The sequence below is a fragment of the Dipodomys ordii genome, unplaced genomic scaffold (genome assembly GCF_000151885.1).
Source record: "Dipodomys ordii isolate 6190 unplaced genomic scaffold, Dord_2.0 Scaffold34, whole genome shotgun sequence".
Lineage (NCBI taxonomy): Eukaryota > Metazoa > Chordata > Mammalia > Rodentia > Heteromyidae > Dipodomys > Dipodomys ordii.
The window spans coordinates 2,623,127-2,648,128 of record NW_012267250.1 but is presented as its reverse complement, the minus strand read 5'-3'; the positions used below and the strand labels follow the sequence as shown (position 1 = coordinate 2,648,128).

The 25,002-nt window shown below is 38.7% G+C and overlaps 1 protein-coding gene across 14 annotated transcripts in view; it reads right to left on the bottom strand.

Moving 5' to 3' along the window:
* Positions 1–25,002, bottom strand: part of Sgms1 (sphingomyelin synthase 1) — a 248,832-nt gene that overhangs the window by 28,132 nt on the left and 195,698 nt on the right. For 13 of the 14 annotated variants that reach the window (XM_013017174.1, XM_013017180.1, XM_013017178.1 and 10 more), the window contains one exon: positions 12,138–12,974. In XM_013017174.1, the coding sequence (XP_012872628.1) occupies positions 12,138–12,760 (623 nt within the window). In that variant the 5' untranslated portion in view covers positions 12,761–12,974. Of the gene's footprint in view, positions 1–12,137; positions 12,975–19,371; positions 19,391–25,002 lie in introns of those variants that run through there. The other variant, XM_013017187.1, reaches the window with a different exon arrangement.

Sequence of the window (25,002 nt, the reverse complement as noted above, 5' to 3'; positions counted from 1 at the left end):
AGATGAATGTGGTATATATACACAATGGAATTCTATGCCTCCATCAGAAAGAATGACATTGCCCCATTTGTTAGGAAATGGAAAGACTTGGGAAAAAATATATTAAATTAAGTAAGCCAGGCCCAAAGAACATAGGTCCCATGGTTTCCCTTATTTGCAATAACCAGTATATGTCTGAGTTAAGCAGAAAAGGTCAGATAAGTTGATGTTAGGGAAATGAACCCTAAGATATGTGTTCAAATGTTGTTTTTTTTCTTTTGTGAGATTGTTTCTAACACATTTATAAGATTATTTCTTCGTTGCTTTGTATGTCCCTCCCCTATGGTATAACCCCTGCTTTCACTATATTTGATGCTGGTATAATTTCTGGAGGGGAAAGGAAAAATCAAATCGTTTAAATAGGGATACAGGTGGACCCATTGCAACAATGAGATGTACAAGTCATTATGTGGAAAAACAAACTTTACAACTTTGGTGGGGGGAGGGTAGGAAAATTGGGTGGGGGGGAAGGAGGGGAGATGGGAAGGGATGGGAAAACAAAAGAGGAGGCTATAATGCTTGATAAGAAATGTACTCATTACCTTGCCCATGTAATTGTAACCCCTCTGTACAGTATTTTCACAATAAAAAAATTGCCTCACATGGTGAAGAAATCTGTTTTAAGTGCTCATAGATGAGTAACATTCTATTGCATTTTAATGACTTTTCAAAAGCTCCTTAAATGTTTCATTAATTTAGTGTTTCATGTGCTAGTTCACATTCACCACAACTCTAAAAAAGACTAGCAATTTCATTAATACTATGTTAGCAAAGCTCTAAATAAAATCCATACCACATAGCTATCCAAAGTTGTAAGTGCCCAGTTGTCATTTCTGTTTAGAGTCTGTGGCCAGTCAGACAAGCTTATTATCACATCCTTCATGTGTTTAGTCATTCTGAAGTCATCCATTCCTCAATGTTCCATCTCCTTCTGGTTCCTACTGCCACTCTGGCCTCCAATCACAGCCTAAACATTCATGCACACCCTCCCCCCAATCCCAAATCATAGTGGTAAGATCACAGAACATAGCCCTCCAGAATGGGATTTTAGTGCTCTTAACAAAGAAGCAGGGAGGGAACTAGACAGCCTTCCACCATATGAAGACAGAGCTAGCTGTCAGTTATCAGTGAATCAAGAAAGCGGTTAAGCAATAATCTTGGAGTCCTTGGCCTCCACAACTGAGAAACTGTAGGTGTTTGTAAACCACATAGTCTATGGTATTTTATTTTGATAGCTTGGATTAAAAATCTCAAAATCCATTCTACAGAGGGTATCTACAATAATGTTTTCTAAAAAAAAAAAGAAGAAGAAGAAGCTAAACAGATTACATCCTTTAATGGCTCTCTCAATTACATTTTGAATGAACTCCAATTCTTCCCCAAGACCATAAGGCCCTGCATCTTCCTGGTCTCTGGCTACCCTGGCCTCCCTCTGCCCTTATCATCATCCTCGACACTTCCACTTTAGCCCTCAGTGCTTTCGATCACGCTCTACAAAGACCCTCTTGCCTTTAAGCAGGATCAATGCCAGCCCTTCTCTGTCTTCTAAAATATGTCTTCATTCCACTGTGGTAGTCATTTGCTTCAGAGATTGCCTACCCTAAAGCAGTTCTATCTATCTATACCTTCATTTTCCTCTACTCATAATCCTCCAGACACCCTTCTGCAGGTCCCAAATTAAATTAGATAGCTACTCCACTGTGACAACTGCTTATCAACTCTTAGTTCAAACTCTCAGGACTCCTCTTTTTTCTTTTTCTTTCCCCCCTCCCCCAGTCCTGGGGGGAAACTCAGGACGTGGGTACTGTCCCTGAGCCTCTTTGTGCTCAAGACTAGCGCTCTATCACTTGAGGCCCAGTACCATTTCTGGCTTTATCTGAGTAGTTTATTGGAGATAAGAATCTCTTGGGACTTTTCTGCTAGGGCTGATTTCGAATCTCGATCCTCAGATCTCAGCCTCCTGAGTAGCTGAATCATCAGTGTCTGGCTCCAGTCTCCTTTTACAATTCTCTTCAACAAGGGCCACTCTTGACTCCCTAAAGCCAATCTCAGTTTCTCACATTCACTTGTAAATATTTTCCCCCGGTTTTTCCCATTATTTTCTGCTATAGCCCTAATCATCTACCTGAACATTACAGAGTCCCCACTGGACAGAGCCCTCCCATCCTATCAGTCATTTCAATACTTTTTTCCTAGCTTTTGGTAGTTTTCCCTTTAGGAATTAGTTCCAGAGTCTCTCTGGGATTCCAAAAATCTAAAGATACTCAAATCTTTAACAAAAAGTGGGTAGCATATGCATATAATGTATTCATATACACCCTTACACTTGAAATCATATCTGGGTGAATTATGCCAAACAAAATGCTATATAATAAATAGCTGTTATTATTGACTAGGGAATAATGACAAGAAAAAATAAGTCTGCTCATGTTTAGTACAGATGTAGTTTTTTTCCAGGATATTTTCAGAATCCATGGATCCAGAAGACTGGTTTTATTTTTTAATAGTGACACTGTTACCACAGCTACCTACAGAAGCAGTGTCTCATTCCTTCTTTTAGAGAAAGCTGTTAGGGGGAGTTGTGCCTTACTCAGGGAGAGTTACTATGACATGTATGGTCCTTACATGTTTGTCAATCTGCCAATATTCATTTTCCATTCATCTTCCCTTTTTTTCCACACTCATGTTTTAACTTAAAACCTTTATTGAGATGGCTCCGCACATCTAACTGGGACTGAGAGCCTTGAAGATTGAGATCTGTGAATTCTGCCATCTTTCTCCCTTCCCTTACTGTCTCCCTAATGCTCTATATAGGTTCTCCACCCACCACAGCCTGGGAAGAGTGGCTCCCCACTGCTCCAGAGGGCAGATCATGAATATCTGAGACTTTGAATTCAGGACTTCTGCAGAGAAAATTCCAAGGAAAGGTTAGTCAAACAAATGAAAGGGCAAAAACCAAATGCTGTAGAACAAACAATTCAAAATAAAAATGCTTTCCTGGGAGACGTTGATCTCATTTAATATTTCTTGGGCATCTACATAGCAGGAGAAGAAATTAATTACAGAAGAAGAAATTAAGGTATTGAGAGTTTAAGTACTATGCTAGACCACAGTCAATGAAAGAATTATCACCAAACTGTCTTTAGATTATCAATCAACTGCTCAAAAACAAGTGAGGGGCTTAGACTATACACCCCCTGTATCTCACAAGCTTCTCTGTACAAAATCTGCACTACAGTGCAGAGTTGTCTAAGTCTAGGGAATGATCTACACTACACTAGTGTGGGTAATTTGTAAAGAGTAGCCCATATTACAAAATTATCTCTGGCCTGAAAGGTACAGTCTTACCAGGTACTGGTAACTCACACCTGTAATCCTAGCTACTCCAGAACCTGAGATTTGAGGATCACAGTTCAAAGCCAGCCCAGGCAGGAAAGTATGTGAGAATCTTACCTCCAATTAACCACCAAAAAACCAGAAGTGGTGCTGTGGCTCAGGAACAGTGTCTAGGCCCTGAGTTCAAGCCCCTCAACTGACAAAAAACAAAGGTAGGGTCTTCAAAAAAAAATGTCATCAGCATAGACTTCCTAGCTATTATTGTTTATTCAGTCATATACTGAATATATGTACCATTATTCTTGGTATTAGGAATATAGCAGTTGAACAGAATGGAAAAAGCCTATCTCTTGGTGTTTATTATGGTGGAGGAAGTAGAAAATAAACAGGTAAAATACAGAGCATGTTAGGTATGTGTAACATTCAGTGGTAGTGTCAATGGGCAAAGTTGAGTTACAATTTGAAGCTAAGTTCATGAGAGAAGGTCTCCTTCTATAGAGATTAACCAGGAAGTAAATATCTCTGAGAGAAGATTTCAGAGGCTGGGATGCAGTATTTGCTGACCAGCAAGTAAATCAAGGAAAAAGTACATGAAGTGACAAGGTCTGATAGAACCTCCTAATTTGCTAAGAGGATCTTGGTGTTGATGCTATCTGGGGTTGGAGAACAGGGACATCAGCCAGCTTACAGTGACATATTCTGTATGAGCTGAGAAGTGACTTGCTATGGTTCTGCAGGCTGCGAAGTCCAAGAGCCTGGGGCAGGCATCACATGGCAAGATGGAACACATGTGACAACAGGGTAGACAGGACTACCACCATGGAGGACCCCGCCCTCATGACTTCATCTAATCCCAATGTACCCTGAAGACCTGCTTCCAAACACTATTCACATATGAATTTGAGGATCAATTTTCCCACTTGTGAACTTTTAGGGGACACATCCATACTGGATCATTTATTATTATCTTCTAAACTGCCTACAAAGAAGATGCATCATGTAAGTGTTCTTGAGTTTATTAGTAAAAATTACAAAACATTATCCAAAAATACTATCATACATCTTTATAATATTTTATTCTCTTCCTTTTATCTTGACTCTCAGTTTAAAATGTCTCCTAATATGCTTAGAGTAACTTAAAAGCTAAATTGCTGGGATCAAAAATTTTAGGGATCATCCAGAGTGAAATTTAGTTTCCTTACACTCCTAGAGTTTAGGCTAGTATTTAGGTCATGAGACCTAAAGTGGTAGAAATCAGAACAGGTGAAAGCAGGTGACACCATCAGTTACCTAGGGTAAAATGAAAAGCAAGGCACAATCTGCACTGAACCTGCCACCCAGCACCTAAGGTGTCCTGCATTACAATGTTCCTAGTGGAAGAGGAAAAGAAAGCAGAGGACACGCAAAGGGCACACAGAGGGCTGGAAAGGATACAAGGTCCTGATAATCTGGGAAGAGAAGAGGTTAAGGGGAAGTCCCTAGAAAAGGAAAGAAGGATCAGCAGCAAAAGGAGAGGAGAAAATGCCTGGCTGAAACCACAAGAGAAAGGAATGAACTTGGACTCACCTGGTCAGGGGTCTTCAATGGAGAAGCAAAAGAGAGGTTTTGGCAAACATGATGTTCTTTCTAGAAGGGTGGTAAGGAGAGCCCCACCAAGAAGGGTACAAGACAACAGTCAATTAGGACCAAGCTATGTACATTTCCACAATGTGCAGAAGATGTGACCATCCCAAGGACACAGCCACATAACTACCACTAGAATGCCACACCGAAATACCACGGCAATAATACAATTGTCACCAATTCAAAGCCACCTTATACTACATAGCAAGTTCAAGACTAGAGCGGGATGCCTGGAAAGATTCTGTCTCAATCATTAGCAACAACAAAGACATGCCAACACAACAAACCCCTTGAACTAATGTGTTTTCATTATCTTTGTCCTAGGCACACACACCATATGCTACTGTATCTGCTAAGAAAAAAATACATCTCCAGAGGAACAGTGCTTGATGTACCAGAAAATCTTCAAACTGGATTGATAATGAAGAGCATCTAGTCCTCAGTGTAGGCTGTGGTGGCATGATGAACAAGTCAGTAGATCCTCCAAGGTTCACATATCCTCACTGAGAGAAGAGACTAACACTGATTGTTTCAAAATAACGATACAGTGCGTGATTTAAAAAAATGTTATGACTCTAGTTAGGAATCTGTCTCTTGAGTAGGATGAAATGATTTTTGATAACATAGATGAAAAGGAACAGAATAAAGGATGAACATAAAATAGATGCAGATATACGCATGGAGAGAAGAAAAAGGAAGGGGAAAGACAATCACTGAGCTCTTATCTTACTTCACTACCGGAGAGGAATGTGGCAGTTTATCAGCCAATTAAATACAGGAGTGCTGCCAAAGAAGCTACAGTAACATGAGAGAATTTTGTCCTCATGAGTTTTATACTTGGACAGAATTTCAACAGAACAGCTGAGATGTTTCTGTAAGAACCAGAATTCCCCTGAATATAATCTCTAGGCAACTGTCTTGCTGTTCTCCGTTACATGCCTAGCACAGTCTCCAGTAATTCGGCAAATAGAAAGATAGTAGGAAATTCCATTAGAGACTAGCCTTCTAGTCTATCACAGGATAAGGTTAATTATAACACAGTGAAATGAACTTAAGAAAGTGTTCTGGAATTTAGAAAACAAGTTACTCACTAAAAATCTGGAAAGACCTGCTTCAGGTCAAATTTCTTGGTTTCAAGTACTTCTAAGAACTTTAATTATAACCTCAAAGACACGAAAAAATGTCCTCAGTATCTGTAGTCATTTAACCACCTTGGAGATTGGAAGAATGAGTAAGTACTTTCATTCAGTAAACTGAATATGAAAAGGAACACTGACGAAATTAAAATAGGATAATATAATGTTAGTATGGAGTCAAGTCTATTAAATAGAACACAAACCCTAAACAATCAGATTAGTATTTGACAGAAGTGACTGTCAATCAGCTCAAAGATTTTGTCCTGAGAAATTAGACTGCAGTCACAGAAGAGAAGAAAATGTTAGTCTTATATTGGCAAAAACTCAACTGAAAGTCCCTCTAAAATCATACCCTTTATCAAAGGCTTATTAAAGGTTAAGATATACAATAAAGCTGTGAGTATAGCTCATGGGTAGAACATGTGCTTATTAGCATGCACAAGGCACTGATTCAATCCTTAGTGCTACTAAACAAATTAAAAAACAAAAATGTCTTTCCCCAAATTATCTCTGAATCTAAAATACATCATGCTGGTTAACATCCAAAAATCCATCCCAGTACACTAAGTAAAATCCCAGAAAAGCCACTCTGGAAAATTGTAGCTGTTCCTTCCTGTGGGATCAACAAAGCCCCTAGAAACACTTCTAAATATAGAGGTCATGAACAGAATCTGTCAAATATTTCCCTTCTCTAGTTCCTTGCCTTCTGACGCAGGATCAGTTTTTCAAAGAGCCCATTCAGTGCCCATTTCCATTCACCAGTCTCACTACAACTCTATGTAACAGTTCAAAAAAGAAAATGCTTCACCCCCCCCCCGCAGCCATAGCCCTACTTTCATTAAACTCAACTCCACCCATAACTCAACTATCCGATGACTCCTTTCCTTTCTTCTTCAAATATTTTTTATTATCAGTAGACCAATATATGTGGCAGTATTTAATTTATCCTTATATAACTGTTCCCCATCCCAATTGATTTATGTTAGTCATTTTAGGCAAAAACCTAACCCTATAAACCACTGAAACTTTTACCAGGATATACATGATTCGACCAATATAGTCACATTGCAACAGCCTCTGAACTAGTCAACTCTTATCTCCCTAAAAATTTCACACAAAAATCAAAGATTTGCAGACAGAGCTGAAAATCGTTAGAAGTATAAGAGAAGATGGACGAGTAGCTACAAAAGATAGGCACTTCCAAACGCAACAGAAGCAAAAATTTCTAGAAAGAGTTCATCCCATCTTTCCTCCCAGCATGAATTTTATTCACTGGACAAACACCTGAGTGAAGTTTAGTCCACCACTGGGACCACCGCAGCGGTGTCCTCACCTACGCTGCAGCTTCATCGCTTCCTTCTCTGTTGCCTATGCAGCCAATCTTTCAATCACATTATTATACTCCAGTGATTCACCACACTTGAAATAAAATCCCCACCTGCCCTAGCTGAGCACTGTTTGCACTTCAAGGCCTTCTCCCAAACCAATGGGCCATTTAGACCTTTGGGTATTCCTCAAATAAGCCTCTAAAACTCCACTTGCTGTCTTCTGCCTAGACTTCTCTCCCCCAAACACCTGCATGAGAGTCTCCCCAGTTTGATTCAGGGATCTGCTAACTTGTCATCTCATTAGTAACCTACTAATTACTCAATCTAAATGGCCACTGTTGCCCCACAATTTCCAACACTCACTAGCCCTTTATATGCCGTGTCTTCCTCCACTTCCATGGCATTATACATTCATTTGCTCAGTTTGCCTTAACCCTGGCCAGACTACAAGCTTCATAAGAGCATCCAAATCCTCTGCTCACTGTAGCATCCCCAGGGCCTACAAGTGCCCATACACAGTAGGCTGCTCAGTGGACTTAAGCTGCATTAATGAATGGATCTGGAATAAACAACTTTCAAGGCATTTCTATATGCCAGAATCTGAGCCAGGCAGCCCCATACAGAGGTGGAAGATGACTGGATCTTGTTTTCCTCCTTTGTGGAATATAGCAATGGAGGAGACACACATGCAACCGATAGAATGGTAAGTGATAGGCACTTAAGGAGATAGAGAAATCTGGAGTGAGGTAGCTAGAAGTATGGTAGGTTTGATTGGGATGTGATTATGAAGAACTCTGAGCTTCTGGCTAAAGAGTTGGGTTCCTACCTAAGCTCCCACTACAGAGCACCAGTTAGGAATGGAAAGAAGAGATATATCTGAACGTAGAATTCACACTAACTGGATAAGAGGAAGTGAGTTGTTCTAGTTTTTGAGAAAATGCCACTGGCCTAAGTGGAGGACAAATAAATTAGAAGAAACAACTACCAAATCTGGATTTAGACAAGTTGAGTCTGAGGTATTCTGATCACCACACTCAGTCATAAGATTGCTCTGATGATGAGACAACTTTTGATTGGAAACTCTACAGTCCTGCCCCTCGGGCCTTCTCCTCTGCAGGGTTTGCATTGGCTTGACAGAGTGGGGCCACCCATATTACGCAGAGGTGCCACAGTGCTAGCCAAGACTTAGTCATGCATGAAAAGTCCTTAGGCTTTATCATCTATAAGCTTAATACTGTATATTCTTTATCATGCTTTCTTAAAACAAGGGATACCTGTTTTGCAGTGATGTCTGACAGAAATGCAGAGATTTCCCAGGAATTTTTCCTAGTCAGTGGCTTGAAAGTCCAATTCTAAATGGGGAGACAACATTATTTACAATTTTAAAAACCAAAAAAGCTCTCAAGGACAGGCATTATCGCTGCTTTTCACTTCTCACGGAACTCCCGCATGGATACATGTATATATACAAGCATATATATCTTCAGACATGATGGGGAGATGTAAAAAGTGAAAGGAAGGAAAAAGTAAGTACAGAAATCCAAAACTTTTAACAGTAAAAGACTACCCTATACAACACAGAACCAACCAAATGTCATAGTATTACAAATTCAACATCAAGGTTTTCAGCATCTCCAAGATCTGACTATAGGGTTGTTGTTGAGGGATTTGGGCCTAGTTCTAGGATCTCAGTAAGGCATCTTCTAGAGTTCATCCTGTTTCTTCTCTAAACAGAAAGCATAAAGGCTAAGGAATAGGCTGGCATATGTGTATGCATGCTAGTACTAAGGCTTGAAGTCAGGGTGCTGTTCCTTAGAGTGTTCACTCAAGACTGGTGCTCTCCCACTTGAGCTACAGCTCCACTTCTGGCTTTTTGCTGGTTAATGGAGCATAAGAGTCTCCTGAATTTGTCTGTCTAGAATAGCTTCAAACCAAGATTCTCAGATCTCAGCTTACTGTAGCTCGGATTTCAGGTATGAGCCACAGTTTGGTTTAGGCTGATGTTTTATTGTTTTGATTTGTTTTAAGATTTCTAGTATTCTTAAAATCAAGTAAATGCCCTGTTGGGAATTAGTAGCCAAATTAGAAGGCTGAATAAAATGTGTTGGTAACCTCCTAGCAGAGGTTGGGGTGAGGGGTTAAAACTCAAAAGAATGAAATAAAAGAAGAGGTAGAGGTTTAACTCTGTTAAATCATGATACCCCATAACTAGAATGACTCATTTCTTCAAAACGCTGCATGAATAGAACTGCTATACTCTTAACAGTCAATTAACTAGAAAGGAGTCTCTCTGATACTACCAAAGATTTTCATCTTTGTGAGTGCCAGGGAAAGGAAGCTCATCAATACTACTGCTGCTCATGTATCATCTCTTTTGCCTACCCCTTTAGAGGCTGCTGAGCCACATACACTCAAATCAAGGTGTCTCAAAGGAGACCGGAGAGCAGGGATATGGCCCAGGTCAGGGATGGAGGATGCTTACAACAATAGCCTGTTTCCATTTTCCTTGTCTCTGTTCCACCAGAGCTCAGAGAGAAGACTTAGGAAGACTCTTCATTTGAATACATTTGGGACAAAAACACTCTGAAGCTAGTTAAAACTGCATGCAACTTATGGCCTAGCCAACAGCATTAGGATCAAACACAATTCATAGTTACATAGGACAACAAAAATCTATACTGAAAGGCCCATATTTTCTCTAAGAAAAACAGGCTTTTGAGACTAAGGAATTCACCCAAGCTGTCCAATATGATAGGCCAGGGCTGGGCAAGGACGCAGGGCTACCTGCATCCCAGAACTGTGTTAATTTTTCACCAGACACAAATCAACTGGTTTATTGCTGCTGAACTATTTAAATACATAAATGACTATCATCCTGGCAATAAGCACCAGAAAAATAATGAAATTAGAAGGTATAAAGATAAACAGATTGTGGGGAAATTTCCCTGCTGGGAAAAAGATCAGGGCTTATTTTCAAGAAATTATAGTGTTCTAGTTAGGAGCTCTCTTACAACAAGAATAAGATTATTTTAAAAAAAAATCACAGTTCTGACAGCGCCTAGGCCCAGAGTTCAAGCCCCACGACCGACCAAAAAAAAAAAAAATCACAGTTCTGTGACAATCATGGTATGTCTTTCTGAGAGTTATATTCTGGGGGCAATAAATTATTTATTTGGATGTCAGGACTATGATGAAAAAACAAACTCATATAAACAAAATAACAGACATCAAGAAAAAGTGGGAAGCATAATTTGAGCTGACATGGCCTTCATAAAGGAATAGTACTGGCATTTCACCCCGACTGGGCTTTTAAATGAAAAAAAAACTTGAAAAGCCAAACAGAGTGTAAGACAAAAGCAGTCTACAGAGTGTAAAACAAAAGCAGTCCAAATTTGACAGTCCAAAATGACTTCTGAGCATCTCATTACTTCTAAATCCTATTCTTCTTTGTTTAGGCTCTCAAAATGAAAACACCATAAACAGGTTTTTCACCAAATCAAAAGCAGCCCAACCAACAACTGTATTTCAAATTATGTCAAATCAGCCCCAAACAAACATTTGCTTCTTCATGATTTTCTTTATCCAAACTAAGTCTTCCCCTGGCCAGAAAGAAAAAAAGAGAAAAGAAGAAGAAGAAATAAAAGTCAGGCACTGTCTTCATTTCTATTTATAGGAACATAATTTATAAATTTAAAGTCTCTATAAAACGCCACGCCCACAGGGTGGGTGGGGGGAACTGAAGAGAAAGTGCAGCATGAACACTCAGCTCACAATTTGTTTTCTTGACTTAAGATGATCTGTTTAATATAAAACTACAGCATAGGTCATGAAAACACCATTCACCACAGAGAACTTCTTGTTCCTTAAACTGATTCCCAACCCCCATGCAGGAAAAGCCAAGAAGATATTCCACTCAGAAGAAAATCAGTACCAATGACAAACACAATTAATTCAAACCAAAGGCAAGTATTTACCGAAGTTACCCAAGGTCCCAATTAAGTTTAGAACTTAGGGCACGAAAGCCACTCTGAACCTCTGGAAACAAAGTGAAGCTGCCTACTTATCCCAAGAACCTGGACTGGCATAGTCACATAGGCTTTAAGTGCTACACATTCCAAAAGGTGGAAATCCACTAGGTACCTGGGCACTACATCTACCTAAATGAAGTCATAGTCCTAAGGAATCAACTTCCCAACATCCCAAGTCACTGTGGGATAAGCTGTTCTGAATTCCATGTGGAAACAATTAGTAAGGTTTACAGGTCTAACTGCATGGGAAAAGCTATCCAAACATTTACAGTGATTTGACCAACTGTCAACAATTTCCTTAATAAGTTAGTAGCATCAAACAAGACTATGTAGTTTATCTGTTATTCAATAACCTGCACCCTGAAAATGCCTGAGGCCATTCTTTTGAAGTAAAAATAAATCACTTCTCATAATCCTATTAACCTGGATTCTATATGAATCTCTGTACAAAACAGGAAATAAACACAATATTTTCTTAATGTTGACAAAGCTTTAGCTTCATAGGATGTAGTTTAAAAAGGAAAAGGAAAAAAAAGAATTCAAGTGCTTTGATTCCAATATTAATATATTTGATGCCGAATGATAATCAGATGTCAAGAGTGCAAACCCTGCCTATTGTTGAATTTTGAAGCTTTTACTTTACTTACTTGTATTTTAAAAGCAGCCACTGAATTAACCAGAGTCCTACAAGGATCATGCCGTTAATTTCGCAAATAGAAAAGGCCCACTGCACCCGGTTAAAATGGTCAAAAAATGTGTCTGGTAGTGGAGGCTGCACCTCCTTAGGAGGTACTCGTTCATGGACGACCGAGATCATCACTGTGGTGAGAACAAAACAGCAAAGTGCATAAAGAAAGGCCAGAAAAGTCTTGCCCCACTCCATGGGGTACTGGGAGCGCTCTGGTTCCGGCATGGGGATCTTTATCATCTCTTTCCTATACCCATTTGGCATCCCATTGGGTTTAATCTTGATGCTGAAGCTGCCGTCAGGGGTGGGGACATCTACGCCAATGCTGAGGTGCCCGTTGGCATGGCCATTTTTGTGTGCTTCCATGTGGTGCTCCATTTTCAAGGTCTCTATCATGTCCAAGAGCCGCTGTCCGTTGTCAGAAGAGACTCGGCACAATGGGGGTTTTTTGAAGTCTTCTTGAGTTAGGTTGATCAAATCCTGGCCTGTGAAATGTTCCAGAGGTTCACAGTATTCTGGCATAGCATTCTCCAACAACCAGTCTGCCACCTTCTTGGGTGACCAATAAACCACTTCCTTCATGGTACTGGCCCAGTTTGCTCTCCGTGGTCAGCAGTCACTGTTCCTACAGGGCAGGACACTGTCCTTTCTTGGCTGGTTCATGTTGTTAGGCCTCATGAGCAGAGACTTGTTTGGCAAGATGGTGAGGGCGGTTTTTAAACACCTCATGTAGCTGTCCAGGGTTCCTGAGTACCCAAGCATTAATTCACCTCATTTTTCAACAGGTTTCTTCCTTCTGTGAAAGCAAAAGAAAAAGTCAGGATACTTGAACTTCCAAACCAACTTCTTCAGATACAAAGCCTTATCATATAAAATAAAAGTGGAAAGTCAACTATTGGTAAACTCCATACGTTTTCAAACATGTTCTAGTTTCAGAAACCACTGACTTCCTGGTTCTCTGATGGAGCATGAAACTGGTTTTGAACAATGTGTAAGGTCAGAGGGCATCTGTTCACAGGATATCCAGTAGTGCACTGACTAAGAAGAATGCCATTGGGCTTTGAACATGGTTCAGCACAAACCAGGGTTCTCTCTACTTAACCATACTTTCTTGTGGTAGCAAAAAAGAATATAGTAAACTATTTAACCTATCATTCTATCTGGTGAAGACTACTTTATTTATTTATGTATTGCCAGTCCTGAGGCTTGAATTTAGGGCCCAGGCACTGTCTCTGAACTTCCAGGTTAGCATTCTACCACTTGAGCCACAGTGCCACTTGCAGCTTATTCTGTTTATGTGGTACTGAGGAACCAAACCCACGACTTCATGAATGCTAGGCAAGCACTCTATCACTAAGCCACATTCCCAGCCCCAAATGTTTGTTTTTATTATTTACTTGTTTTATTCTTATAAGAGGGTCTTACTATGTAGCCTTGGTTGACCTATAAATTTGCAATTCTCATGCCTCAGCCTCCTGAGTGTTGGAATTATCAGCATACCCACTGCACCCCGTTGGATTGCTTAAAATGTATGTAATAGATGACAATTAGATATCACAGAAACAAATCACAGAAATGCTAAGTTTCAAAATGTAGTCCAACAATTTTACCAAAATCTCAGTGAATCTCTTTTTCATGAAACATACTGTAGCTCTACAAACAATGATTTTCAGAGAGGTTTGTTGGACCTATAGGTCTTTTAAAAAATCCTTTTTAAGTTATCTGCCATATCCGACAGCAGCTGTCTACTTGATTTTATGAAAAACTTAAGCTGTGGGCTTTAAAAAAATAATGTTATTAACTACAAACTATTTGGTTGGGTGGATCTGGAGGATTAAGAAATGGAAATTACGAGTAACAGGTTGCTAAAGGTGGTTTTGGCGAAAAATAATTTGATAAAATGTTCTATGCATTTAAAAAAAAAAGAACTCTAAAGCTAAATAAGTTTAGGAACTGCATACCACAATTTCCCAGATGCACAAATACATAATAGGAAGTGAAAAGTGTAAGGATATCCTCAGTAAACCAAGTACTTACCAGGATTTCTCAAAATTCACTTTTTAAAAGCTCTCCTACTCCCCACACTTTTCTAACTTTTCTGATTGAACCCCAAACTGGCTATGGACTGAGAATGGACAACTGGTTCACCCGTTAGTAGTTAGAACTTCAAAAGATATTCCAGACCTTGTAAATTACTTGGGTGTTCTCTCTTGTGAGACTCTAATGTGGTATACCTCCCTTACCCCACCCTCCAGGATACAAGTCTGCCTAGCCTTTTCTGGAAGCTTTTGAACCACTGCAGAAAACCTATCACATAGCTCATGTTCTCAGGGCTCAAAAGGTGTTCTATCAATAACTGCACAATATCCTCAAAAATACTTCACTGACTTCATACCACATAGATGAATTATTGGCGGGGCAGGGGGAAGGGGGCGTGGTAGAGGGGGGACAGAAACTCTACTGAAACTTCTTTAAACCAATTTGGATGGCCAGGGAGCATATGATGTTCATTCTCTAGAGAGAAATGTAGAACGAAATTGAATCACTGCACATAAGCACTGCAAAGAAACTTCAAGTGCATCAAGTACTGCCCAGAATGGTGAGAAGATACACTACCTCAAAACCTCCTCAGCAAAGTAACAGCCAAGAAAATCCTCAACAGACTGAAGGGGCTTACAGAAGCTATAGAACAACTCCTAGTGGAGTATTCAACCAGCTTCTCACCTAAGTTCCTCTTTTTTCCCTTCCTCTCACACGGAAGTCTACCAGGATGGAAAACCACTCAGGACCACAGAGGCCAAGCCAAGGCCAAGCTGTTATTTCATGTCTCTCTGGGGGAAGAGTAAAGCATCTAATCTCTCTTAAGTAATGGTAAACTTTAAGATGCATTATATTCATAATGCTGTTTTGTTGAAAGACAGCTCCTTTGCACAACTACTTAAAGATAATTTCCAAAAAGTTTTAATTTAAAAATCAAGTGGTAGGAAACAATAGAGGGAAATCAAAAATGATCTGTCATGGTTCTCACTATTCCTCTTGATAAAGGAATACCTAACTTCCATCACATACTTTCTTTTCTTGTTGTTTTTCTGTCAGTTATGGGGCTTGAACTCTGGGTCTAGGCACTGTTCCTGAGCTCTTTTTGCTCTACCTCTTTGAGCCCAGCTCCAGTTCCAGTTTTCTGGTGGTTAACTGGAGATAAGCGTTTCAAGCAAAGCCCTTAACCTGGGCTGGTTTTGAACCTGGATTCTCAGGTATCAGCCTCCTGAGAGGTTAGGATTATAGGCATGAGCCACCAGAACCTGCCTGCATCAGATATTTTCTAATAGCCATGGCAACTCATAAAAAGTAGCAATATAAACTAATGGCTTCTACTCACAATTAACTAGGACAACAAAATTATTCCCTTCTTAACATATCCTTTCTGATTCTTTCTGTTTTAGAATTCCCCATCTACTTCTCAAGTCCAGAATCTTTGTTGTTGTTGTCGTTGTTTGGTCATGGGGCTTGAACGTTAGGCCTGGACACTGTCCCTCAGCACTTCAGCTCAAGGCTAGTGCTCTACCACTTGAGCCACAGAGCCACTTTCAGTTTTCTGATGGTTTATTGGAGATAAGAGTTTCACAGACTTTCCTACCCAGGCTGACTTTGAACCGCAATCCTCAGATCTCAGACTCCTGAATAGCTAGGATTAGAGACATGAGCCACCAGTGCCTGGCTTCCAGAGTCTTTTTTTAAGATCCTTCTCTCCATAGCTTTTCAAGACTACTTCATTCTATAGTCTAGAGTAAACAAACATCCTGCTTCAAAACTTCTAAACAAAAGCAACATGGAGACTCTCAAAGCTTCTAGCTGACCTCATGCAAGATCAAAATTGTTGTACATGTAACAATAACCTCAGACTTTAAAATAAAACTACCCATGAATCTATTTTGCCAAACAGCAATACAAATTAATAATCATGTTCTCTTACTAGTAAAATTTTTGACACGTGTCAAGTTTAGAAAAAGGCCTTCACATTTACTAAAACTTTCCACAGTCTACAGCAGTATTTTTTTGTGTTTTGTTTCATTTTATATGGGGGCTCATGAGCAATTGAGCTCAAAGCAAGCACTACCACTTGAGCCACAGTGCTACTTCCAGCTTTCTGGTGGACTCGATCCTCAGATCTCAGCCTCCTGAGTAGCTAGGATTACAGGAGTGAGCTACCAGGGCTGGCCAGTGTACATTGTCTTATTTAGCATTTGAATAACTAATTTAAATACTTATAAAATCTATATCTGAAGAACAAAAATAATGAGAAAAACAACCACTAAGGTTCAACTAAAGGAACTTCATACTTACTTCGATCTGTAAATTCAGGAGCTCCAGAAGGCTACTTTTGGTGAATAAACCATTTAACAGCCTTTTATTTAAATTGCTATTACACATAATGCTCCCAACCCCACAATGCAGCTCCAGTTAGGAAATACAATATTTCCTTATGGAACAGGTTTATTAACCAAGTATATGTTGACGTGGTTTGCTGAGATCTGAGATGAGCTTGCTGTACGTACATACTACTTCTGGGCTACTCTGGCCGTGAGAAGATCCTCATTTAATGACACATTCTGGTCTCTTCTTCACTGTTTTTTTTTAAATAATGTTTAATACTTAGGATTCAAAATATCTGCAATATCTCCCTTCTCAGCAGTGGCTCAAGAGCTTTACCCAGTGGGTAACTGCCCTTTATGTCCCCTTCCAAAGTGTAAAAACTACACTGAAATGTAGTAGCCCTCAATGTGTAACAGGGAAAGAGGTGATTTTTTTTTGACAAAATAGGATAAAATGAGAAACCACCTAGGCCAATAATACACCATCCCTCATGGCTCTAGATACCTCCTGATGGTATCAACTATTAAGTGTCACTAGCAAACTCCCCTTCCCATTCCCATTCATCTGAGTCATTCCATAGCAGTATGTATATAAATATTTATTTACCCCCAAAACTAAAGAAAGACACATTATAGCAGAAAACCCTAAAAGTTCTAAAGTAGGACTAATTGTTATGCAACAGACTATTAATCCTCCACTAAAGATTGTATTTCCACATTTACTGACATTTATAGTTTTGTTAATTTATAGTTTTATTAATGAATGTCACTTTTGTAAACACACATGTGTTAAATATCATGAGACAAAAGTTTAGATGGTATAAACTTCTTAACTGTTACCTCTGGGAAACAAACAGAATTTTCTGATTTCTCTGACAAACACATACTATTTGTGCATGAAAGGAGAAACTCTTCTTTCAAGTACATTCTATGTTTTTAAACACACAAGCTGCTCTGTGAAACTAAAAATTGATGCTGCCTACAATAGCTTTCTTAAAAATATGAACTGGCTTGTAAGCTTCCTTAAATAACTGGAGCCTCTACCCTCTGTGTATAATTAGGTTTCAAATTTCCCATAGTCCCAAAACATCAGGTCCTGAAAGGAGAGAAAAACCAACAAAGAACAAGTTGAAACCAACCCCAGGTGCCTGAAGCCATTCCATCCTCAGCAAACTCCCAGTGATGGAAACCTATCATTCAGATTTCCTTAGGGCTGGGGGCATGGTGGATTTCCTTCAATATCTACCCAAAGACAACTTGAAAACTCTGCCAGTGATCATTATTACAATAAGAAAAACTTGGCAATAGCTCTACTGACAAGTCATCACTGTAAGTTTTTCCACAGGCTTCCAATTATCAAAGACTCTGAAGATAATAGATTTCCATTCAAAACAGATCAGCTCTCTCTCTGAAGATCTGTCTGAAGCCAGCTGGGCTATTTCAATATGTGCCTGTTTAATCTCTAGTGCTTGGACTTGGGTTCACTCTAGGAGCACTTAGGAATGACAGGGCATAACCCATGGTTCCAAATTCCATTCACTCTCTTAGGAGCTGATCTCATCTCCCCGGAGCAGCCTGAGAAAGCCCAACACAGCCTGTTTCGATCACAACACACTCAATTCCTTTCTGTTCTTCCCATTCTGCTTTTTGTAATGAGAGCAAACATATTTCTAATTGAGTGCTAGGTTAGCTGGGATAATTGTTTTTTTTTTTAAATTGTGTGTACTTCTGAAATGATCACAAAAGCAAAGCTCTAAAATAATAATAGTAATAATAACAATAATAATTAGGAGAAGAAAAGGATCTTCCCGTGTATCAAAAGAAGAATCATTTTGAAGCTGGCCAGAATGGAAAAGCTCAAAGGTAATACAATGGGCCAGAAGGATACTAGATGTGAACTCTAGAAACTAGAGGTTGGGGGTCTTTAAGATTCGAGGCAGGGCAGGGGGCTGACATAGACTGAAGCCATGTCTAGGTAGGGAACTGGGACAAAATCCTTGGATAAAGCAAGAGTAGAAAAATTGGACCCATAAAATCAGTACACAACCGTATGAAATAAAAATTTATACTGCCTCCATAAGACTTCTAACACACAGAATTAATGAAAATATAGAAGAAAAATAAATGCAAAAATAGCTCAATAGACACCTCTCAACAATCAAAGCTTCCGAAGACTCTCATGGAAAATCTTATCTATAATGAGGATGGAAACAATTGAGTATTATAAATCAATCAGCACGTGAGGAAACGATTCCCCGGAAATGATGTGGCAGGACTGATGAAGAAGAAGTAACCAAAACGAAGTTCAGCAAACCACAAATTTCAGAAAACAGGACAGGTTTGAAGAGACTATGCAATAAGTATACTAGAGATAAAAGAACTGAAACCAAAATGAAAAACTACAGACTCAATATACATATATATATACTCAATATATATATCCATTTGTGTATTACATAATATATATCATATATTGTATTATAAAATGTATAATATATTCAATCCTCAATATGTATATGCATAATATATAGTATTCTACATACAATACATAATATTAATATGTATTATATATAAATATAATATGTATGTATTTTTTAAGAAGGCAAGTGACTCCAAAGAAAGTACTGGAAAATCTTAAATTTTCTCCTCAGCTAGTGACCTATTGCTAGCTCTAGCTCCGAAGGCAAGATGAGAGACCAAAAAAGCAAAGAGAGGTCAAAGGAGGAAAAAAAATCTGCAAAAATATAAAGCATAGGAACAATTTATCCACTTTATATAAAGCATGTAAATATAGGAACTAATTATCAACTTTTTTCAAACCTCAAAGATCTCAGACAATCAGGCATCCATGTCCTTTTTCTCTTTTTCTTTAAACCTTGTGGGGCAAAAGGACAGTCAAAATAATCAGTTTTCAAAAAAGAGGAAGCTAAATTAAAATATTCGTTTATTTTCACTGCCTCCAAAAACTCTGAAATGTTAGTGATGTTATTAAAAAAAAAAAAAAAGGACAAAAAGGCAAACAGGAGAAAAAAGCAAACCGGTCAGAAGTTGGAAAGCAGGTGGACTCTTGGTGATGGGCAAAGCAGACTTCAGAAAACAGAACCCTACTTCAGCACTGAAGAAAGTATGAAAACTGTTGCATCATTAAGGAACATGCTAAACATGGGAAGGTGGACCTGAGATTGCCTAAGACATGATTCTCTAGATTCTCACCCTGCACAACTGAGTAACATAATGAGAGGAACAGTTAAAAATGTACAAATACTTTATGCACATTATAAAACCTGAGGTTTTTTTTAAGTCTGAGTGCTCAGATTTCAAGTGTATCTGACACCACCAAAATGCCTTACAATATTTAATATTCCAGCTTCTGAATTACTTCTCTCCCATATGCTTCTGCTACCCAAAAGGAGGTAGAAATTCTTGGTCAAGAGTGCGATTAATTCGATGCATGGTCACTATTAATAATCTACAAGGTTTTTTTTTTGGAAGACGGACTGGGGCAGTCAATTTACATGCCTAACAGATATAATTTTTTTAAAGCAACTCTTTTAGCTTGGAATTGGAGACTGACAAGTGTTGGGGACAGATTTGATTGCAAGCTGAAAGAAAATAAGACAATGTTTTAGCATAACATTTTTAAATTTAAAAATGTATTTGTAGTGAATCAAGTGTTAAAGTTACAAATTACTTAGATAACCATAGCTTTTGTATCTTACAGAGAAAAAGCCCAGCAAAGTCTACTTAGAAATTTGGCTCACTGAAGTAAAAAAGGGAAAACTAATTTAAGGAACATGACCCTGGGGACTAACACTATATTTCAAAATTAGCAACAACTTACAGGCCCAGATAGGAGAAATCAAGTTCAAGTCTCTCTCAAAATAAATTTCTAATACTTATTCTGATATCTAGAGAGTTCAAACTATTTTCAGGTGAAAGAACATTCAAATTGGTAGTACTTCAGCATGCACCCTGTACACAAAAGGATAGTCCATATCCTCACCAGGTCCATTCTCTTCTCCTCCTCCTCCTGAAAGTCAAACAGGATGAAGAATTTCAAGGAAAGCAAGACTAGATCCCTTCTACCTTTACCTCCAAGTTCAATTCAGGTTCATGTTTTCCGGATAGCAATTATGTTAAACTAGATATCCCTCAATTCATCAGCTCTATAGCCACCATTAACTGTAACTTCCTAGTTCTAACTACGATCTTGTAATTCCCCAAACTTCTGTGGCCTGCCTTCACTGAGCTTCTCTGCCAACTTAGCACTAGAATGGAACTTTAACCTCATTTGTGAAGTAAGTTAGTATTTGAGCAGAGGACCAGGTTGTGAAGGGGCACCTATGGATTAGGACTAAGGTGCAATACCACCAGGGGGCAGCAGAGTAACAATGAAACTATACCCTCAACACCTGCACCTTTCCAGAGGCCTGCACTAATGACACAGCTAGGTAATTGAGCCACAAGAAAGACATTCCTGTTTTCTGAGCATCAGCTGACACTTTCTCTACAATATCCAGGTGATTTTAGTGTTCATCTAGTAAGTCTACAATAAGCAACATTTGCTATTTTTAACTATTCCATTATATACATATATAGATAGATAGATAGATGTATATAGATATAGATATATATGGATATATATAGAGAGATCTAGATATAGATCTCTCTATATATATATATCTCCAAGCAAGCCTGAAATCTCATGAGGCCATCCCAAGAAGTAAAAATGCCTAAATATTAAAGCACAAAGTTCACTGAGAGGCCTAATCTCAAGACCTTTGATAAAAATATTTGTTCTGTTTTATACAAAATTTTAATTAGCTTTATCATCTAGCTTCCATAACTCTTAACGCAATTAAATATTAATATATAAATATAAAATAATTCGAATTTTAATCAATGATAAAACTAAATTGTAAATAAATTATATAAAGTGACATCAGATGTAAAATGTTAACAATACACATGATAAAATAAATTTAGCCTAGTGCTTATGGTTCACGTCTGTAATACTAACTACTCAGAAAACAGGAGGATTCTAGCTAGAAGAGAGCAGGGGCAGAAAAGTCCATGAGACTCTTATCACCAATTAACCAGCAAAATGCCAGACTGGAAATGTGGTTCAAGAGGTAAAGAACAAGGCATGAGTAAAAATTCCAGTGAAGCCATGAGTCCAAGCCCTAGTACAAGCACATAACCAAACCTGAAACCGATAAAAAGAGTTGAGCCTTCACAGTGTGCTGTTTTGCAATTGTTTACTTTGTTTTGCTGTTGTTGCAGTACTGGGGATTCAACTCAGGGCTCTGACTTTCTGGGAAGACACTCCACACTTGAGCCACATATCCAGCTCCCCCATCACCCACTGTTTTTTTCTAGTCATTGTTTTTTGTTTTTGTTTTTTCTTTAATATGGAACGCTTCATGAATTTGCATGTCATCCTTGCTCAGGGGCCATGCTAATCTTCTCTGTATCGTTCCAATTTTAGTATATGTGTTGCCAAAGCGAACACAAACAATGATTTTTTTTGGTGGGGGTCCGGTCGTGGGGCCTGAACTCTGGGCCTGGGCACTGTCCCTCAGCTCTTCAGCTCAAGGCTAGCACTCTACCACTTGAGCCACAGTGCCACTTCTTTTTTCTGCTTATGTGGTGCTGAGGAATCAAACCCAAGGCCTCGTGCATGCAAGGCAAGTGCTCTACCACTGAACCACCTTCCCAGCCCCTCTAGTCATTGTTTAGATAGGTTCTTGAACTTTTTGTCTGGACTGGTCATAGACCACCAATCCTGGACTGTTGTTGAGATGGGGGTCTTGCTATCTGCCTGGGCTGCCCTCAAATCCTAATCCTCCTGGATCCTTGCTTCCCAAGTAGTTAGCATTACAAGTTGGAGCCTTCTCACGCTCCCCACACTCTTTACCTCTCAAGAGTCCCTGTGGTATGTCACACTGAAAGAACATTCATGTCGAGTTGTATATGTGTTCTCTTAAGTTCACAAGCATTTGCAAAATCTCTAACATTAACAAACACGTGACAAAGGGGTAAACGATAGCTTTAAATACACTAACGAGAAATGTATAGGCAAAGCGCTCCATAAACAAAAAGATAAGCAGCAACAGAGGAGCAAATATTTTTTTAATCTGTCATAGATCTCAAATATGAAGAGCTCTTAAAAATCTGATAGGAAAAAAGATTTTAAATAAACAGAAATGAGAAATGGCACGTTGATACACATGCAAAAAGTAAGTCACTAGCATAGATGCTCTGGGTTTGATCCTCAGTACAACCACCAGTTCAACCCACACACACAACAAAATGTAGAAGGAAGAAAGGTTCAGTCTCACCAATTAAAAACAAAAATGTAAACCATAGCAAGATGTCACATTTTGGCTACTGAGTTTGGAAAAATGAAAAGTTCCAGGTTCTGCTAGGTCTATGTGTGAGGCACACCCTGACCCCTGTGCTTCACCAGCGACCCGCCACTCACCATAATCACTACTACACACTACTACACTACTAAACACACTACTACACACACTGCTCCTCCACAAACCCCAACCCACTCCCACAGTAATGGTCTTCACCCATTCATTAATCACCTCTTAGAAATCCTACCTCTCAATTCTGCTGCATTAAAAGTCCAATATGAGCCCTGGAACACATTGAAGCCACTAGACTCTTCTCAACACCATCTGACTTGTTGAATGCTTTCACAGCCCTGGGCTGTGATTTTCATTACTATATCCCTAGGAGATAGTCCATGTCCAGCACATAATAGGCACTCAACATAAATGTGTTCTATGAATGAAAAATGGAATGCTTGAGAAAGACACACATACTTTTAATTTTCACATATTCCAGTGTGCAGCAGAGTAAATTATCCTCTATAAAACTAACTTCTGCACTCTTTAAAAGAATAAAACCACAAACTATTTAGATTTTTATCAAAAGAAAGTTAGTATTTTTAAATATTATTTTAAAATAATATTTAAAAAAGACAGCTAAGATTTTCAAATCTTAAGACGTACCTTCCTTTAATCACACCATTTCTTCCTTTTAAATTTGTTTTAGTCAGAGAAACAGTATTAAGTCTATCAACTTCTGGTTCAAACCCAATTTCTTAAATATACAAAAGGAACCAAGACAAGCAATTGCTGTATCTTAAAAAGAAGGCTCAAGAGGTTTCCTAATTTTCCATTCCTTGCTATCAGCAAGGGAAACATAAAAATTTTTCAGGAAGAATTTATAAGCACGCATATTAATTTATCTGCGTAGTCAGGAATTATAAGAAAAGTTTTTTCCACCATATTTACCCAGTCGTCTTCTACCCTCCCCTTTTCAAAGCTACAAAATCCTCTTTAGCAGTATATCTAATCATATTTTAGGGGTATTATATAGCAAGAAATCCTAAATATAGAACCTTCCAGATGTTTCCCAATAGCTTCAGAAGATATGAAAATGTCTGCATCCTGCGTAGATGAGTTGTCCATCAGTGTGCAGTAGAAACCGAGATGCTGATAGCAATAATAAGGAAACACAGTCCCACCTGACAACACAGAGTCAAGGATGGCATCTCCCTAATTATCTCTTACCTAATAGTTCTGGGCACTACACAAGAACGGCAGCCATCACGTGCTAAATGGTTCTCTGTGACCAGTTCACATAGTGTTTGATTGTTCAAAATTTTGCCTGCATTAATCCCTAACCCACTGGGATCTCCCATATACTGAGATCATGTTGCCACAACCAGAGAAAGGGCATGCCTGGCTCACTAAAAGCATTTCAGAATCTTGTCAAATGATCTAAAGATGTAAACAGGGAAATCAAATAATTAGCTTGCGCTATTGCCAGTTATTTCAATAAGAAACAAGAAACAAAAAAGAATACAGATTTCACTTGTCAAAGAATAAATGGTAAATCATGACGATCAAAAATGGGGAAATGACTAAGAAAGAAATCATTATATGCTAAACCTGGGAAAGGATTCTTTTGGGAAAGGGAGGTATTATTTAGAACCCAAAGATGACAGTGGCTTTTCCAATTATATCTGGAAACTATGTCTTTACTATCCTGATCAAGTCTTACTCCTGTGACGGAGGAATAACTGTACATACATAATCAGGGTCCCCTGACCTGAAAAAGGCCTGTTTTTATAGATCCTGGTATACAATAGGGAAAGGAAGATCCTATTCATTAAAGGAACCTGGTAAATAGCATTCAGAGAAGAAGAGATTAATCAAAGCGCTCTGGCAGGGCTACAGCCACATCTATTTTGCTAAAAAGACATAACTCAAATTTATCTTCTATTTATAAACCTTAGGAGCTTTTCTCTTTAGTATACAAAAAGCCAGCACTAAGGTGTTAAGGACTGAAAATTGCACATACTTATAAAAGCCAAACATTTATTAAGCACTTACTGTTTATAAAGTATTATATTAGCATTGAGGGAAGAGA